This window comes from Ambystoma mexicanum, chromosome 3q, assembly GCF_040938575.1.
Source record: "Ambystoma mexicanum isolate Mex_15411 chromosome 3q, UKY_AmexF1_1, whole genome shotgun sequence".
In the NCBI taxonomy this organism is placed as follows: domain Eukaryota; kingdom Metazoa; phylum Chordata; class Amphibia; order Caudata; family Ambystomatidae; genus Ambystoma; species Ambystoma mexicanum.
Window position 1 is genome coordinate 534,061,468 of NC_090926.1, and position 19,672 is coordinate 534,081,139.

Consider the following 19,672-nt stretch of genomic DNA (forward strand, 5'->3'; position numbering starts at 1 on the left):
CACATTGCTGGCTGCATTACCACTGTTAGTTGCCTTTATTATTTATTTATTGTTATTTATCTGTTTCTCCTGTGCTTCGCACTTTCCAACTCTCTCCCCTTCTATGCACTTTTCCCCTCCCCCCTCTCTCATGCACTTGCGCGTTCTCAATGTCACTGGGCCTAGTAAGATCGCTGCTTTGTTCTCCCCTGTTCCTCTCCCTTGCCTTGTTGCACTCTGAAACACTTGTGTACGAGCGCGATAGAAATAAAATGTCAATAAAATAAAAAAACAAGTGTAGTCTTACGCACTAGTACATTGACTTATGGGGGAGGGGCAATACAGGAAGGAAGGCTGGATTAGAGCAGTGAAATAAGACCGTGCAAAATGCTTAACGTTACTCTTGCAGTTTGATGCGAAGGTAGGCCACCTAGAGACCTTCTCCGCACCAACATGAAATGTTCTATACACACCTGTGCCTTGGACAGCTTAACACTGACTTTTAAAATAGGGCCCACACCACGTGGTTATTAATTGTGCCCATAAGCAGAGGACTACCTAAAATGGAGGACCATCTTCTGTTTGTAGGTGGGTCTACTGAAAGCTAATGCTGATTAACATCTTTTTTGTTTTCACTGAGTGTTACGATGGTCAAACAAGTCCTACACTGTCTGAATAAACTTCTACTACATTCAGCATTGAGACCCGCGATCAGCTGAGCTACAAATGCCCTTGAAGGGGTGCATTGGCTCTGGTGTTATTTTTTTTACTGCACTCCATCCATTTGATCTGAAGTATTTCTTTCCAAACTCACTGCTGTGCCTCAAAGCAAACTGGAATTTCTATTTCACACACAATTATTAGAATAAAAAAAAGGAACTCTGCCCAACCCCCAACACTTAGGGCATGCTAATTTAGTTTTTCAGTCTAATTCTGAAATAGTAGGTGTGTTTCAGAAATGGGAAGTTTATTTCTTACATAAAGAAACAAAAGTCTTACCAACATTTTAAAAATGAAGTTGAAAGCTCAAACACTTCCTCGAATATAGTGTAAATACTGCAGAAATGACTGAAATGAACACATTCTTACTCCTCACTTGTATTCCAAGGTAATGGAAGAGTATCCGTGGAATTCTGAATTGCTGGAAATTGGGGATTTCCATGAAAGGAAATTGACAGTGAGATTTTCATCCTCTGCCTATTGAAGACAGATTATGCTACTTGCGGCTCTTTACCTTCCAGGTCTGAATCAAAGAATTCGATCATCATTTAGCGCTGGGAGTAGGAGTAGAGCAGTTTAGGCACCAGCTTGGAATGGGTGGATTTACCATTGTGATGAGGCACAATCACAGGTGTTCTGTTCTAGTGAAAAGCAATGAGGTCATTCATACTCTGAGGTATGTCTCTGGTACAAGAGCTGCAGTATATGGAGCAAATGTTTGTATCTCGGCCTGAGAGGCTAACATCTATAATTGCGGAGAGGAATGGACTTCACGAGAGGCTAACATCTATGATTTCAGAGAGTAATGGACTTCACGAGAGGCTATCATCTATGATTGTGGAGAGGAATGGACTTCACGAGAGGCTAACATCTATGATTGCGGAGAGGAATGGACTTCACGAGAGGCTATCATCTATGATTGTGGAGAGGAATGGACTTCACGAGAGGCTAACATCTATGATTGCGGAGAGGAATGGACTTCACAAGAGGCTAACATCTTTGATTGCGGAGAAGAATGGACTTTGTTTTCTACTAAACGAACACCAGCTGATGCTTCAGTATGTTTAAGCAAGTAGTAGACTTGCCAGATGACATCGTTTCTTCCATTTGTACATAAAGGTTTTGCCTCCAATCCAAAAAAGGGTGGGCGAGAGATAAATCCCTAAAAGGAGGGAAAGGGGTCGCCATCCCCTTTAACTCAGTATAAAGTGTCCATGGGCCCTTAGATGGAGGTTAAACCCCTGTACATGTAATTGGGAAAATAGCTGGTGAGTGAAGGGTGTTAATTTACATTTCATTTATAGGGGACGGCCACCCCCTTTCCCTCCTTTTAGGGATTTGTCTCTCGCCCATCCTTTTTTGGATTGAAGAAAAAACCTTTATTATCATTAAAACATCTCTTCTTGGGATCCGGAGTGTTATTTTAAGGTGGTGATTCTGGACTTGCGGTAGGATTTATGGATGAATCCCGATTATCCTTCTCGTTATGCCACCTTCAGCATGAGGCGGTTTGAACTTTCTGTCACGGCGCACTTACAAGATTTTAACTTAATACCTCCATTCTTCCACCCAAGTGATTCTGTCGAGGGTGGACCTAAAGGGTTTTCACGTGATGCCTTTCATTTCTGGGCATCTTTGTGATTAACACGGAATGGAAACAGATCCACTAAGTGTACATTTTTACTCTGTGCTAGGAGTTAAAGAATAATATGATGGCCTAAAGACAAAGGTAGAAAAGGAAGCCAACCTGTATCCAAATACTGAAAGTAATGACTGTGGATGAAGCAAGATAGCTCCAACCGTTTCTCAAAACAAATAGTTTGAGACACAGAAATTAGTTGCAACAGATATGTGCCTGACTGCCTCAGCCATAAGGGCTTTCATGGTCAGCGGTTGCTTTATACAACCGTAAAAAAAACAATCTCAGAAAATTGAGGACCAGTTTGTGAAAGATACAGGTACGTGTCAACCACGTGCTCATATCTTCTGTCTAGAAATTTACACCGGACATACCTCCTGCCTGGCATTTCCTCTGAGAGAGATTTTTGCCAGTGAAATTTTCTTGGCCAGTTTTCTGCTAGCCCTGACATTCTGGTACTACAATTGGAATTTTCATAATGTTTAGGTGGACAAATTGTGAGAGGGTACACTATTCAAGAAAGAGACAGACTGACTACCCCTCTCTAGAAATCCTTTCTGTACAACAGGGTAAGGCAATGCGGGTCTTCCTTGTTAATGAGTAGAGAGGTCACCTGGGTAGATTTGATTTTAATCAAAAAGTTTTTATTGCAAAACAAAATTCTCTTTAATTATTTTTCATAAAAACATTTTAGAACATTTAACGTTTGATCCTTTGATCATCATTCACCACTTTCATTCAACATAGACTACTACAAACATGGGGTAGATCGAATTTGTTATTCTTCAAGCATAACAATCAGTGAATTATGCATATAAGACATAGGAAAATTGCATTGAGTTCCCCTTTGAGGTCGAAATATGTTTCGGCCCTTGGATGTGTACCACTCTTGTCTGGGGTGATCACTTGTGCAAATATAGGGCCATCTTCAGGACATAGATTATTTTTGCTGGAAGATCAATTTCATTCCCCAATGGTAGATTTAATGATCTACAGAAATACATAAAATAAACAATATTGTGAGTCAGTGTGATGAGGTAGGTTTATGGTCAGAGGATCCTCCCCTTGTCAAATTGCACACAAATCTGTTAATCTTTACAAAGACTGTAAAATAGGCTCATACTGCCACTCGTGCCTCAATAGACACTTCACGTGTGGGCATCATAACACTAGCCTTTATTAGATATATCTCACTACTAAATATACCGTTCAGTGATGCTGCCCCTATGAGCATCCTCTGTGCCTCACTCGGCTCCAACCCAGCGAGTCTCATACAAAATTTACGGTACCCGCACTACATACTTCCTATTACCTATAATACGGTAACAGTACGTGGAACATCCTGGTGTATAATTTCTCAAACCAGGCAAATCACTATATTAAACGGGCTTATATATACAACTATGCCCTCATTAACATACTCATAGAGCCAAACTCTAAAAGTAAAATGGTGTTAAACACGTTCTCTTTACGAAATAAGTCACGTGACTACATGAGGATAGTCACGTGACACTAAATAAGGAAGCCCCACACAGTCAGTCCGACATAGCACGGAACGGCTGAACAGCAGAATTCACTCCTGCAACTACGAGCAGTAAGGTAAGCCCTACATATAGCCGTATTTCTATCATGCAACATTTAACACCAGCACTATGTTCCACAGTGTCAATGTAAAGAATACACTGTGGGTACAAAACTAATAAGGAAGGGGGAAACGAAAAACATTTTACCCTTATATTAACAGATATTACAACAGAATTACTTCTGAAGTGCCGCCCCAAATCATCGGATTTCCATATCGGCTCTATTACGACCTCCAATTAAGGATACATCCATATTACAAACAAACATTGGAACACTTACAAGTTCTCTATTTTTCTATTCTTTCAGAAAACTGCATACTGGATGCCCAAATAAAATTCCCAGTATACAAACTCAGACGTCCTAAGTCACATTATATGGACAACAAGTGGGTGAAGTGGTTGATTCTTTTAGTATACTATATGAGTCATCACCTTTAAAACCAGTTGGGTAGCACAAGCTCTTTTTTAAATATATTTTCTGTTTCATGTATTTCTGTAGATCATTAAATCTACCATTGGGGAATGAAACTGATCTTCCAGCAAAAATAATCTATGTCCTGAAGATGGCCCTATATTTGCACAAGCGATCACCCTGTACAAGGGTGGTACACATCCAAGGGCCGAAACATATGTCAACCTCAAAGGGGAACTCAGTGCAATTTTCCTATGTCTTATATGCATAATTCACTGATTGTTATGCTTGAAGAATAACAAATTCGATTTACCCCATGTTTGTAGTAGTCTATGTTGAATGAAAGTGGTGAATGATGATCAAAGGATCAAACGTTAAATGTTCTTTAATATGTTTTTATGAAAACAATTCAATAGAATTTTGTTTTGGAATAAAAACTGTTGGCTTAAAATCCAAATCTACCCAGGTGACCTCTCTACTCATTAACAAGGTAGACCCGCATTGCCTTACCCTGTTGTACATAAAGGATTTCTAGAGAGGGGTAGTCAGTCTGTCTCTTTCTTGAATACAGTGTACACTCTCCCTCCAAAACAGACTTAACCCCCGTTAACAAAAAATTTGGGAGTACTCAATTCTATATTTCCAAATTGTGAGAGGTACAATCTGGGGTGGTGGAAGGAAGAATATAGTCTGAGCTCAATGGGAACTGTCAGGGTAATCTCTTTAACGCAAAATTAGCACAATACAAATTGTACACGTACCCGCTTCCGGTGACGACTTATTTCCACCTTCATTGTGGCACACTTGTTCAATGCATTCAACCGCCTGGAGAAAAAACAAAACATAGTTATAACTAACAGGTCATGCATGCTTGGTTCATCCCACTGGAAGAAGCTGAATCTAACAACAAAAGATTCAAAAACTCACTCAAATTCTGGCCTATGTACCTGAAGACCGAAAACCCTCGTGCCTGACTGACAGCCTAGTACACACTGCGTCCTGCATATAGTTTCTACCAAGCCCCTCCCCCACCATTGCACATGCACTTACCGTTCAACACCTAGCAGTACTTGATACAGTCTCAGCACTTACCCCTGGTCCTTCTGTTAACTGCGAATTTGCCTCTACTGGCCGGTTATCTGACTTGTCCCTAACTCTATGGGATTAATTGTTGTTCTGTATGACGATGTTCCCTGTACACCTTCTGGCCACGTAATTTAGAGGCTCCCTGTGAGTTCCGGTGGACCAGATATCAGTAAGCTAACAGCGCTTAGCCCTCCCGGGAGCCCAACCAGAGTCACTCAAAGGAGCTACCTATGAGCACAGTATCCCCCCTGGAGCCTGTAACCAAACCCTATTTAAATATTGTAATCCTGGTATGCATTAACATTGTATGACCTTGTGATCAGGTGTCATGCCACAGAAAAGAGTGGCCAAACAACCTCACTCGACCCCTGTTCACTAACTGTTCTGCCTTCATGACACCCATTTTCCAGGTCTGGGATCTAATTTAACATATACATAAATGCATTATGGGAGGTGCAGGCTTGGTTAACAACTGACCAAATTGTAGGTAGACACCTGAGCAATGATTTGCAGAAGAAAATCCCAGTTCAGAGAAAGTGGTTTCCAGGTTGCATGCTGTCTTTTGACTTCCATTTATCAAACAATACGTATCCACTGCGTGTTGACACTGCAGAAGCCACGTATCCCTCGGACGAGTCTGTTACTTTTTAATGTTAGTTAGTTAAATCTTACTTTAGCCACTTTGTCTGTTTTTGGAAGACAGGTCAATTACTTTTTGTGGACTGATTTGGCAGAGGCTCTACGTTTGTTAGTGATGTGTGCAATTGCTGGGACATCATGAACACAGGTACCGGGGCAACAAATGAGACTTTCAATGTCTGACATCAAAGCAATTCAAAAGGTGGATTCAAGAAGATGCTAAAGCGCCGCCTGTGAGTTCAGGAAGGGTCATCCCCACACAATAGCCCTCTAAGGGCCTGATTCTGATGTTGACGCAGTGAGCTTGCTAAAGAGCATGAATCACTACACCAAATCAGGACGCCCAGGCTCCAACACTATTCTCAAGTGGGGCCTGGGCGTCCTCGTAGTGCACGACAGTGCATCGCCTTCATTGTTTCTGGCGGCAACTGACACAATGGAAATTCTCAGCAGCACTTTCCTTAAATAACGTCATAATCTTTTTTTTAACGAAAGTGCTGCCGAGAGAACACTTTAAATAACGACATATTCGTTATTCACATGCTTTAAAAAGATGTGTCAGCTGTATGCCAATATTCACAATTGCTCACATATTATCTTACAAATTACCCACCCCCCCATCGCAACCCCCAATCATTAATCTTTGCCCACCCACCTGCACTGCGACCGGCTTACTGTGGCACTCCTCCACAATACCGGCACCAAAATGGTACAGTATATGTGCGCCACTTTAATGCACATTATAAAGTGGAGGACTGCCACAAGAATACCTGTCTGAAATGGCAGGTAACATATGTGGTGGTTGCTAGGTTGGTTTCCAACCCATACTAGCAACCGCCACATATATTCCGAAAGTGGGACATTCACATCGACCTCGGAAGAATGCGCCACCTTCAGAATAGGTCTTAAATACCGAAAAGGTTGTTAGCGCTTTTTCCGACCTTTTCGGTACTTAAAACCCACATGAGATTCGGACCCTAAGTGTTCTGCAGACCCCTCTGCCACTCACCCGACACCAAGGAGTGTGTTAATGTGTACCAATCTAAAAACTGGTGCATGGCTTAAAAATTCAGTGCGTATTTATGTATGTCAGTCAAGCTTCTACTTGGTCCTCTTTTTATGCCTCCACACCGTAACCCCACAACCAGGCTCACCAACTCATATCTTTCAGTTGCACTATGCAAAAGCACTCTGAGTAGCTGCGGCCCCCACTACTTGTTTGGATTCTGTCTGCTTCCACTGGTACAAATACAGAAAAATACAATCTTTCACTCGTGCAAAGTTTTCGTCCCCATTGGAAGATCCCAGCCTCTGAATGTGTGCGCAGGTGTCGCACTTAGAACATTACATGCAACTATCTACTCTAAATGCATCAGGCAGCTACTTTGAGTGTAAATGCTAATGTTGGCCTAATTGTTAAAGACTCGCAGAAGCTCTGCTGAAATGATGTAGTGTTCATCCCCCGTCCACCTCCTCCACACACAAACACACGGGTGTCCAGTTAAAGTTACGAAATCAAAAGGATCGAATGCCAAAGGTGAGAGTGCATTCGACCGAAAACAAAAGGATCACATTTTTTTTTTAAATGTATATATATTTTTTTTATTTAGTATAGGTAAAAAAAAGGTGTTTTTACACCAAAAAACAGGGGTTTGGGGGTTTGGGGGGGCCCAAAAAAAAAAAAAATCTGATCCTTTTTTTCGGTCGAATTGACTCGACCCTTTTGTCATTCGACCTTTTTGAGTCGAAACTTTAACCTATAACCAAACACACACGCGCGCGCACGCACACACGCGCGCGCACACACACACATGCACGCGCACCTACAGCCATTACAAAACAGAACACATATTTTGTGTTTTCATCTGTCACAGCACCTCAGTCAGTTCAGTTAAAAGGCTGTACTGAAAGAAAGATCTGAAAAACTTTGTCAACAGACCATACCTAAACAATGGGCATATCCCATTTTCCAGATGCCTTGCACATTCCTGTGTGCGGGTTAAGCTTGATCATTGTATGACAGGTCCTCCAACAGACCTGCTCGCGGTTGATACAGATGTGCTGTGGGGTCAGTGCATGGACCGGTGTGACCTAGGAGACGGCATGGTTCTGTGCTGGAAAGGTGAGATTGAACTCCACCCAGGGGTCCTCCTTTGACGAAATGAGGCCTAGCAAGAGGCGAGGTCCAGCCCATCCGACTATGGGATTAAGGGCCTAATTCATGGAACGTTTACCGCGGTGTATAGTGACATTGTATTACCAACAAACACGTTGAACCGGGCCTGATTCACAGCGCGGTGCAATGTGTATTTTTTGCGTAGAAAAGTCACGTTGCCCTGAAAAAGTACTCTTTGCACCATGCTAAATGGTCGTAGTTCACAAAGAAGTGCCATACATTCATCCACCTAATTCACAAAGAATTACGGCGTTAGGCTCTGCAAAAATACACTTTGCACTGCTCTGTGAATTAGGCCCGGTTCAACGTGTTTGTTGGCAGTGCAAAGTCACTTTGCACCGCGTAAAACATTGCATGAATTAGGCCCAAAGAATCTTTTGTAGCCGCACTTCTGGTGGAAATTAGGTACTGAATTAGGTGGCGCGCATCACATTTCACACCTGGTCAATGAGTTCTCCACTGAAATTCAGGGTACCAGATTTCACACCGGGTAAGATTTGTTAAACGACTTTTGTGTTATGTCACTATGCTTTTGTTGTGACGTATTCTGCCCTCGGTTGTAGAAACCAGAGCTCAGTCTGCTGCAAAGGAGAGCAAGAGTGAAGTAAAAACAAGGAAACGCAGGGAAGGAGTTTACAGACACAGGGAGGGAGTGAGGGAGGTGCTTTGTATTCCTTCACAATCACTTCTCTTGCTGGGCCTTAATTCATTTATCTATAAACATTAGGAGTGCTTAGAAACAAGCCAACTGGCAGCTGTGACGCTATGCGGAGGAAATGGCATTTGTGCAGACGCAACAAACAATGGCACTGCCGCTGGCACCAAGAACACCTATATTTAAATTGCAATTCAAGATTGAGAGCGAGCTAAAAATCAGGGGTCGGTAGAGGGTCTGGGCTGCAGCCTTGGGGCAGAGAACTCTCTAGCAAACTGAGCTGGAAGTGACGTGTCCCTCCTGATAAGGGGTTGCTTAATTAGAAAAGGTGAAATGCTTCTCATGAGCTCTTTCAGAAATATTTGAACATGCACATTATTTGCTTGCGTTCACACTAATGAACTATTGTGTTTACCATCGTTATTTCAAAACCAGAATGAAGTGCTTATTGAAAACATGTTTGTAAATCAGGCCCAGTGCTTCTTTGCTCCAGAAGACGCCAGTATCATCAGCTATGCTTAGAATCACAGTACTTGTTACAGGCATTTGGAAATATGATAGGATAGGTTATTTATAACGCAGACCTGGGGATCGAACCTGTGTTGCTCCATGTCGTCTTGCTTCCAAGGCGAGCACCTTGCCCCTGAGCTATCCTCCCGAGACGAGACGATATAGGTTTTTTAACACTGACATGAAGGGAATGTAGGGAGTACACTCATTTTTTAGAACATTACATTGAAATCTAGTCATTAGAATGATTTGATAAAATGAATACATAAGAATAATATATTTTCTTTTAAAGAACCGAGCGATTGGAATGTGCATAGACCTAACTTGAATGTCTTTTAGTCGATTTGGGACCGCACATTAATTGCATTTAACACACCTTTCAAAATAGCTTTGACTTCCTCTTATTTCAGACATAGCAAAGTGAACCACAACTGTTAGGCCACTCTTTTACTTCCATGTGCCCCATGCCCTTTCCAGTGGCCTAGCTGCTTGCTATTCCGAGGCTGCTCCAGACACAGATATTGTTTCAAGGTTCATTGAGGCCCCCCTCACTTTCTTATCCCATTTAAAGCCGCGGTATCTGGGGGGCAGGCACGTGGCAATTCATTATTTTTGTGACAGACTGTTTGAGTAATACCCAAGGGGGATTTTTTGGATAAAAGTTGATGTGGTTCAGTAACAATGGTCACAACTACTAGCCGCATGGTGAAGTAACTCATCAAACTGGCCCACATTGGCCCAAAAAGTGGCCCACTTTAACCAAAACGAACTGGCCCAGACTAGCATTTAGCGGTTTGGTTTCGGGCCTTGCCCCGTTACCCTATAGGCCAGTCCGAGCCTGGGGGCAGGTGAGGGAGATAGGAAGAAGATTACTATGCTGAGAGTGGCCGGAGGCAGAGCGACAGGGGTTCGACATATTACTAACACATCTCCCCGTCCTAACACTTCCGGGTGCGTCCAGGCACTCTGCTGCTTCTGAAAAGTAAACATCATCAGGAAGAGAATGACGGCAGAGTGAGCACAGTGCACCACGGTGGTCTAGTGCATCCGGGGTGTGCATCAGTGCGCTCGCCAAGGGCCTTCCCCTCAATACCATCCCCGCTCAGTGTCATGTTCTCTTATCAAGACTACCAGGCCCACTGGAACCGCCCCAATGTCCTACCAAATTTCCACTAACTGTGGCCCCACAGTCAGAACCCTTTCGGTCTCTTGCTTTGCCAGATTGTATCCCGACACTGCCTGGCATTTCATTCCCTCTGCTAGTTCCCCCACACCACCTCCCCCAGCCACAAACACTACTGGCAATGGGCAGTTTACTATTTGACTTTAAGTAAATGTCAACACTGACCGGCACTGGTAATCATTCATTTACTGTGATTGCATACAGCCCACCCAGTAAAAAGGTCAGGTTACGGTTAATTTATAGGGCCCTTAAACCCACGGAGAAACACAAGAACACACTTAAAAAAACTGGCTTAAAAAAACCTGAAACGTGACAGATCAGTGTCTCGAAAAGGTTCACACCCACAAAGCAAAACCAGCTTCAGGTGCAGGAAGCAACCTTTTTGCTCCCCACATGGTTTGTACTACAATTCCCAGTAGGCTGGCCAGCAAAGAAAATGGTGAGAGATCATCAAAATTGTAGTTTAAAAAATCCGGGGAACCAGTCTGCAGGCAACAGTAGTACAATCAGTGCTTGAAGTGGGATGCTAAATCGAGGGAGCTCTCGTTAGGGGGTGCGGCCGTGGAGGCCACACCCTCTAACGAGAGCACACTCATCTAAGGGGGGGGCTGGTAAAAGAAGGAGAGCTGGGGCACACAGTCATTATTAATTTTGGTGTGCCCAGCCCCTCCCTTTAAAGAAAAGGGGGAGGCCTAGGTGCACCAAATGTGTGACACCAGTGTGACTTAGCTCTCACACGCAGCAGGCAGCCCTTTCATTCAAGGATCCAAATGGTTAAAGTGTTGCCTGCTGAACCTCGCAGGCAACCCTTTAACCACAGATTCCTTGAGTGAAAGGTCTGCCTGCTGCATGGTGTTTCTGTACTAAGAGACAGGAGGAGGGCTGGAGTGGCAGTCTCTCCTTTTGTTTCTAAGTTAAGAGTCATCATGCAGCAGGAAACCTTTTAACCTCCCTGAACTTTCCCCAGGAGAACGACTTTGCGTGCCCCCTCGTGCATGAGGCACCTGTGCACGATCCGCATATTCATGGAATCTTACCCGCAAAGTAACCCTATGCGCAAGTTGCTGCCAGAACATCCCAGACACACCCACCTGCAAAGCAAATGTAGCCACTAATACCCATCTACCTATCTATGCATAACGTCCCCCACAACCAAGTCAACACCCCGGCAACACTGCGCGGTGTCCCCCATAACTGTACACAGCACCCCGACGATATACATACCATTTTCTGTAACTCAGGTAAAACTCATGTCAATCTGAATGCGAAACCCCGTAAACCGTTTGTGCACCCCGCTACACTGCGTACACACACCCTTAAGTTAGATCAGGAACCTATATGCAATCCCACCTCTGCGAGGTGAATCCAATACGCAAGTGGCTGTATGCCTGCCTTCGGGTGGTGGATAGATCAAGAGCTTTGCGTGGGCGTTTCCCCAATGAGAGCTTGCACGGTCAGATCCATGAATACGCTTGCATGGGTGTATTTGTGGGCATGCGATGGAATGCCTGTGGGCCGTCCTTGTAACGCCCACTTTTCACCTTGTTCTTCCTCATTTTGAGTGTTTTGCCCACTACTATGGTCTCTGCGCAGGCCACGTCCACGGTCTGCGTGGGCGACTCTTGCAAGGCGCTCGGCCACTTGCACAGATGTGCCGAGCCTGCACGAAGTCCCTGCAAAGTACGGAAAAGTATAGAAAAGTCCTACGCAGTCGATTCCATGAATCAGCGTAGAAGGTTTTGCGTGCGGTTTGGCACGCAAAATCCCGATCTCCCACGCAATTAATTCAATGAATCAGGGCCTAAGCCTTATCCACCTGTAAGGAAAGACAGGCCGGAGTAACCTCATTCTCCCTTAAAGAGGCAGAGATGTGGGTTCACTGCCCTCATATCGGAAAGCATGCAGAACGGTGAAAGTGAATTGAGACTGGAGCACTCGTGGAAGTGCTCAAACGTCGGAGCCGTATTCAGGTTATCAACATCTGCTTCTGCTCCTGGACAGCAAGCAGGATTATTACAAAAACACCAAACTCTTTGACGTATCCCAGGCCAGCATGGAAAAGCAGATTCATATTTCAAGCTAGCAAAGCGTCAGCTAGGAATGCAGCTGGAACGCTGCAGATCCCAGGGAAAGCCGGCCCAGATATTCAAAATTGATGTGGTCGCCTTGTTCTTTCTCATAGTCCAGATGTAATCCCATTGTGCTCCACTCTTTTTCATTATTTTATTTGCATAGTAAATTATATGTGTATTTTATTTTCATTCGCTGTACTCATTTGGTGGCTCCCTGCACTTCAATGTTCTCTGCATCCTCAGGTTGATGAACCACCCCCAAGTCACTTGGATGACTAGTCACTTTGCCCCCATCCCTTTTTATCTTCCTATGTACCCACTGATCCTAGGCTGTGTGTGTAGTTATGCCCCTTAGCAGTGGGTGCAATTGTTTATTGATGTCATGGTCGTTGGAGTCATTTGGGTCTGCGTGAGATGCATACTTGAGTTCTATTCATATTTTGTATGAGTATTTATTTAAGAACAAGGTGAGATTTCAAACACAAATGTCTTACAAAATAGGCAGGAAACAGAGAGCAGAGACAGTCCTAGGATAAGCTCCCCTAACATGAGAACTTTGTTGGATTGAATGAGGTATCCCGGGTAATGAATGAGTACATTCAGGAGCATAAGCCAGAGAAAGGGGCCGGGGGCATAGCAGTATTTTTATCATTGAGAGGTACAGGCCACTATTCATATTGTTATGAGTAGCATCGAGTAGGCCCGAGGGCATTATACAGAAGAGGTGCCTCTCTCGTGTAAGGGGTCCTGTTGGACATCCAGGAATGGTGTTAGGATGCTGGTGCCTGTGAGTGAATGACAGGTCAGAGAATGTTGCATCTTTCATTATAACATGAACTATTTTTAAGGCTGCATTTTGAAGGCTGAGGTTTTTTTTCAGTCCGGCTTGCCTGTCAGGATTAGTCAGGCGAGTACAAAGGCAGCGAATATGGCAAGGGAAATGTGCACTAAATTACACAATGAAAGGCTTCGAATTAAACTACGTGCACACAGGAACAACGACTCATGTATGCTAGAACCCAGGAGTGCAAATAGAGTGTGACAACAAAACCAATATATGAAAAGGGATGTGGGGTAAGCACCTGACCGCGAGGAAAGTCGGCAAGCGCCTTACCCCCAATTGCTGTTACAGGTACTGACAGCGCTAAACCCACGTGGAGGGCAAGCAATGACAGGATCTGTGAACTAACACTCTTGATGGTATTAAATAAGGGAACTAAAGAACTGTACTCACGAGGACGAGATAAACTTCTTGAATGTCAGCTAGCCCACGAATCCTGTTGATGAAACTGGGACCCAGAAAGGCTATAACAGCAATGGGAGGAAAACTAAATACCTAAGTTGGAATAGTGTTTACAAATTAGTGAGGAAAACATAAGCATTCACACAGGAGCTAGCTACAACCACACACCACACCTAATAATCAAATGGGAAATAAATGCAGAAGTGCAATGGAAAACATGGAATGGATCCCAATAGAAAGTAAGGATCAGGAGCAGGGAAAAACGAAATAACCAATGCAAACTTCCCCCTACCCCTCCAAGGGAAAGACAGGATGCTAATCTAAGAGGAAGGCTAAGGCATACGGGTTTACAGCAGCAAAGGACAGAGTCAAAGAAATATAGAACACAGACAAACTGGGCTGCATCTAAAAGGAGAAAGCACTGAGAAATGCTGCCTGCAAACATAGGAAGACAAAAAGGGAATCAAGGGAGCAGAAATCAATTAGAGCATGAATCCGAAATTCAGGGCGGAGGAACAAGAAAACAGGAACTAGGAACTAGGTACAAAGGCAAGGAACAAGGAACAAGGGACTAGTCACAACAGGAACACTGCAAACGATGACCAGCGCTGGACTGAAGTAAGACTGAGGCTTTTAAAGCTGCTTAACGAGCACACGCTTCAGGTGTGCTGATTGCTGCACCTGCAGCCACAGCTGTTACCTATCCTCCACCCAACCTTGTCCTGCAAGGGTGGAGGTGGAGGTGGAGCTGTGGGCCAGGCATTCTGGGAAGCATAGTCATTTGGTTAAAGAAGCATGCTGGCTGCCAAAAACCTGGAATGGATCCGGAAGGGAAGTAGCTTGGAAAATAGGGATTTAGCGCTCCCAATTCATCACAGCACTGTAGCATAAGGTTCGGAGGAAAGGTCCAGTAGGGAATAAACCCCAAATCATGCCCCCAAGTGGTGGGAATGGGAGCGAAGGGAGCGAGTCGTGACAGTATACCCCCTCCTACGGCCGTCTTCGGGTGCCCGCCACCCGCACGAGACATCTTCTTTCCATGATGGGAGTGCTTTTTCTTTGGAGGTGGCACTGATGGAAATGGTGGCCTGTGGGCAAAGGCAGATGGACTTCCATGATAGGAGTGCTTTGTCTTTGGAGGTGGTACTGATGGAAACGGTGGCTTCTGGTGAGGAAGAGACTCATGGTTCGAAGAAAGGCATGAAGGACTTGCAGGACCTGAAGCAGAGTTGGAAGGTCCAGGAAGCTCAGTCACTGGGAGTGGACCCTTATAAGTCTTTGAGGAGGGAGGCAGGCTGGTGCAACATGCCTTAGACAATGGTAGAAGCCCTGTTAGCCTTTCTGCCGAGAGTGGACATGCGGGAGGTGAGGAAATTGCTGGCTTCAGGAAAGGTTTATGTTCAGCCATTAGAGAAGGTGGCGGCTGAGGTAGAGGTTCAGATTTTCTTCTGTCATCCATCTGGGAAAAGGCTTGTGGTTGAAAGTGACTAAGGTTTGACTGCACATGTTCTACGCCTTGGAGACCTGAAAGTCCAATGGGTTGTACAAGGCTGGTACTCCTGGTGACAGTCGTGTAACCACCTTGTTGCACGTGGGATACAACAGCAGGGACGTTTGGCATACTGATAGGAGTGATAGACACAGTACTTGGTATTTCAGGCACACTCACAGAAGGAGCAATAACAGACACATTTTGAACTGCTGCAGTCATTCCCTTCCTTTGGCTACTAGCACCCAACTGGTGCTTCTTGGCGGAATTCTGTTGCACAAGTCCTGTAGGTAATACGCCGGTCTGCACCACCCCCTGTGCACACCCAGGTGAGTGGTTCTGACTCACCACTTGGTCCAGCTTGATGACTCTGAAGCGGGAGCTGGCAAAAGTCTCAAACTCTGATGCTGCATTTTTAGGAGGCTCTGATGCTAAAGTGAAGCAGTTGGGAGAATCGTCTTGTGGAAAAGGCAGGCATTCTGGTGCTCCTCCTGAAGCAAAAGAAAGGCAGGCTAGACGTTCATCGACTGTAAATGGTTGGGATTCAGGAGGAATCGCTGGAGCAGAAGAAAATACAGCAGAATCTGATGGTGTAGACAGGTATACCTCTGATATTGGCAGCGAGGCTATGCAGGATACAGGCGTCTCATGAACTGAAGGCAAATACTCAGTATACTCCGGGACTGAAGACATGCACTTTTGATGGACTACCGGAGGCTCTAAAGCTGAAGGATGATCTGCAGGATGAGTCACTGTAGCTGAAGACAGGCAGGCCAGGGGAAACCTTGAGGCTGAAGGCATGCAAGCTGAAGCAATCTCGGTTGCTGGATACAAACATGTCCAGGTCTTTGGGACTGGCTCTTGAGTAAATGGCAGACATGGCAGCGGCTCATTGGTTGAAGACACGTGTGCCAAAGATGACTGCAGGGCTGTGGATTGGATCATAGAAGAGTCAATGGTTGTAGGAGGACAGACAGAAGTCTCAGAAGTTGACAGACACATTGGTGGCTCAGGAATGGAGGGCACCTTTAGGGCAGTAGACTCCTTGGCACCAGTAACCAAAGACTGAGCTGTACCCTTGCAGTCCCTTTCTTTAGTGGGTGACACAGAGTCTCTTTCTTTGTAGAAGTCAAAATCAACCAGTGGAATCACCATAGTAAAGTCTCTGTTAATCAGGATTTCGTCAATTGTCCATTCCTCTGTTTTAGCTTCTGAAAGAGGCAGATTAACAATCAACAGTTCAGGAATCGCCTGCTGGTTTTTTGGTTCTGTATACTGTGGAATGAGTCCATCAGAACATGAAATCTGTACGGTCTCTGACTGTTCGTATTGATCAGAATTGGCAGAAGGAAGAGTGAACCCAGAGGTAACATCGTTTTCCACATCAGCTTTAACATCTACTTCAGTCTCAGCAGCTGTATCAAGAGCAGGGCCTAAGCCTACTGTAGTGACTGAATCTGTGTATGCCACCATTGTGGATTGTGTTTGGAAATCAGAAGCTTGTATGTGTGCTAGCTCAGAATTATGACAAACTGCTACACAGGAAATTTTAGGTAAAGGAGTGGCTTGTAAATCTTCAGCTAACTGCAATCCCTGACAAACAGCAGAACAATTGTTAGAAACTGTGCCCAGATTAAGCGCGGTGCTAGACGAAAGACCTTCACTCCCAATAGATCTAACATATTGACAAATATCATGGTTTACCAAAGTCTCTGCACTCAGGGGCTGAGGTGTATTCAGTAAAGAGTGCAAGGTTTTATTCTCCTCTTGTAAAGAAATGAATTCTTGTCTTAACTCCTCAAGCTTAGCTCTTAGCATGCCCTGCATTAACTGTACATCACTATCAGTAGGCACAGGGGGAGGCATAGTGGCATCAGGGCTGGATCCTGCACTAGCAATTTGGATGTGCACCGATTGTACATTGTCCTCTACTGCTTGCAGGTTCTGTGATTTATAGTTTCTCTTACCAACTTGGTCTGTGTTTCCCTTAAGCAAACTATTGACATTAGACCTCTTGGCATTAGGGACTACAGTATGTACCTGTGCAAAGGAGTATGCTTTATACTGAGGGTAGAAAACAGAAGTTATGCAAGGAACCCCTCCATTCTTTATGTTTGTACCATGAAACTGTTCTATCTGAGGTGAAGCACAACTGGAATCATGGGGTTCAACAACAGAGGTACTCTTGTATAATAAGTCTAACAGTGTGTTGTTTTCTGCGGCTAAGGCTTGCGCTGACATAGAATCGGGATCAAAACAAAAGATAGAACTAGGATCAGGCAATGTAGGATGTGCCATCCTATGGGAAAAATACTTTGCACGTAAATGCCCATTCGTGACAAGGAGTTCATTTAAGTCAGGACTAGTGATTTGATTGTCACAGGTAAATGTAGGGGAAGCTTTCTGTACAAACTTGTTAGAGGCCTTGCTGCCTTTCTTTCTTAAACTTGCCATATTCAATGGGAATTTTGGGCTGGTCATTCTGTCAGGATTAGTCAGGCGAGTACAAAGGCAGCGAATATGGCAAGGGAAATGTGCACTAAATTACACAATGAAAGGCTTCGAATTAAACTACGTGCACACAGGAACAACGACTCATGTATGCTAGAACCCAGGAGTGCAAATAGAGTGTGACAACAAAACCAATATATGAAAAGGGATGTGGGGTAAGCACCTGACCGCGAGGAAAGTCGGCAAGCGCCTTACCCCCAATTGCTGTTACAGGTACTGACAGCGCTAAACCCACGTGGAGGGCAAGCAATGACAGGATCTGTGAACTAACACTCTTGATGGTATTAAATAAGGGAACTAAAGAACTGTACTCACGAGGACGAGATAAACTTCTTGAATGTCAGCTAGCCCACGAATCCTGTTGATGAAACTGGGACCCAGAAAGGCTATAACAGCAATGGGAGGAAAACTAAATACCTAAGTTGGAATAGTGTTTACAAATTAGTGAGGAAAACATAAGCATTCACACAGGAGCTAGCTACAACCACACACCACACCTAATAATCAAATGGGAAATAAATGCAGAAGTGCAATGGAAAACATGGAATGGATCCCAATAGAAAGTAAGGATCAGGAGCAGGGAAAAACGAAATAACCAATGCAAACTTCCCCCTACCCCTCCAAGGGAAAGACAGGATGCTAATCTAAGAGGAAGGCTAAGGCATACGGGTTTACAGCAGCAAAGGACAGAGTCAAAGAAATATAGAACACAGACAAACTGGGCTGCATCTAAAAGGAGAAAGCACTGAGAAATGCTGCCTGCAAACATAGGAAGACAAAAAGGGAATCAAGGGAGCAGAAATCAATTAGAGCATGAATCCGAAATTCAGGGCGGAGGAACAAGAAAACAGGAACTAGGAACTAGGTACAAAGGCAAGGAACAAGGAACAAGGGACTAGTCACAACAGGAACACTGCAAACGATGACCAGCGCTGGACTGAAGTAAGACTGAGGCTTTTAAAGCTGCTTAACGAGCACACGCTTCAGGTGTGCTGATTGCTGCACCTGCAGCCACAGCTGTTACCTATCCTCCACCCAACCTTGTCCTGCAAGGGTGGAGGTGGAGGTGGAGCTGTGGGCCAGGCATTCTGGGAAGCATAGTCATTTGGTTAAAGAAGCATGCTGGCTGCCAAAAACCTGGAATGGATCCGGAAGGGAAGTAGCTTGGAAAATAGGGATTTAGCGCTCCCAATTCATCACAGCACTGTAGCATAAGGTTCGGAGGAAAGGTCCAGTAGGGAATAAACCCCAAATCATGCCCCCAAGTGGTGGGAATGGGAGCGAAGGGAGCGAGTCGTGACATTGCCATCTGTACTCTGCTTACTGAGTGAAGGCTGCATGCTTTGCTGGCCACCCCTGGGCTATTAGAGGAAAGCTCCATTGGAGTGGCTGTCAGTGGCACTGCCCAGGAGTCGTGTTCAGAGCCCACACCTGTTGAGTGTTTAGATGAATCTCCAGTGGGAGAAACTCGCCTATGGGCACGTCCCCACCCCAATGTAGTGCCTTGGCATTATCCAGGTCACTATTTTCACCTTGAATGTCCTTACTCACCATGATTAGATTATTAAAATGCACCATTAACAGTCCTTTCAAATTGACAGAAAGTGAAGAAAGACAATTTTCATAATTCGTCAAAAAACGTGCATGTACATCCTGCCCCTTTAAGGCCCTTTGGGGCTGGACCGCAATGGCTGTGGATGAACATCATAACATGGGGGGCTGGGAGGGACTCTGGTGGCGATCAACTGCCAGACTCACTTTCTGTTATTGTCAAA

At 44.6% G+C, this 19,672-nt stretch overlaps 1 protein-coding gene across 1 annotated transcript in view; it reads right to left on the minus strand.

Annotated features, from left to right (window-relative positions):
• The window catches only part of LOC138582719 (rho GTPase-activating protein 7-like), a 142,835-nt gene that overhangs the window by 67,197 nt on the left and 55,966 nt on the right, over positions 1-19,672 (minus strand). Inside the window, exon 4 of the mRNA XM_069654298.1 lies at positions 5,095-5,158. Coding sequence (XP_069510399.1) covers positions 5,095-5,158 — 64 coding nt within the window. The remainder of the gene's footprint in view (positions 1-5,094; positions 5,159-19,672) is intronic.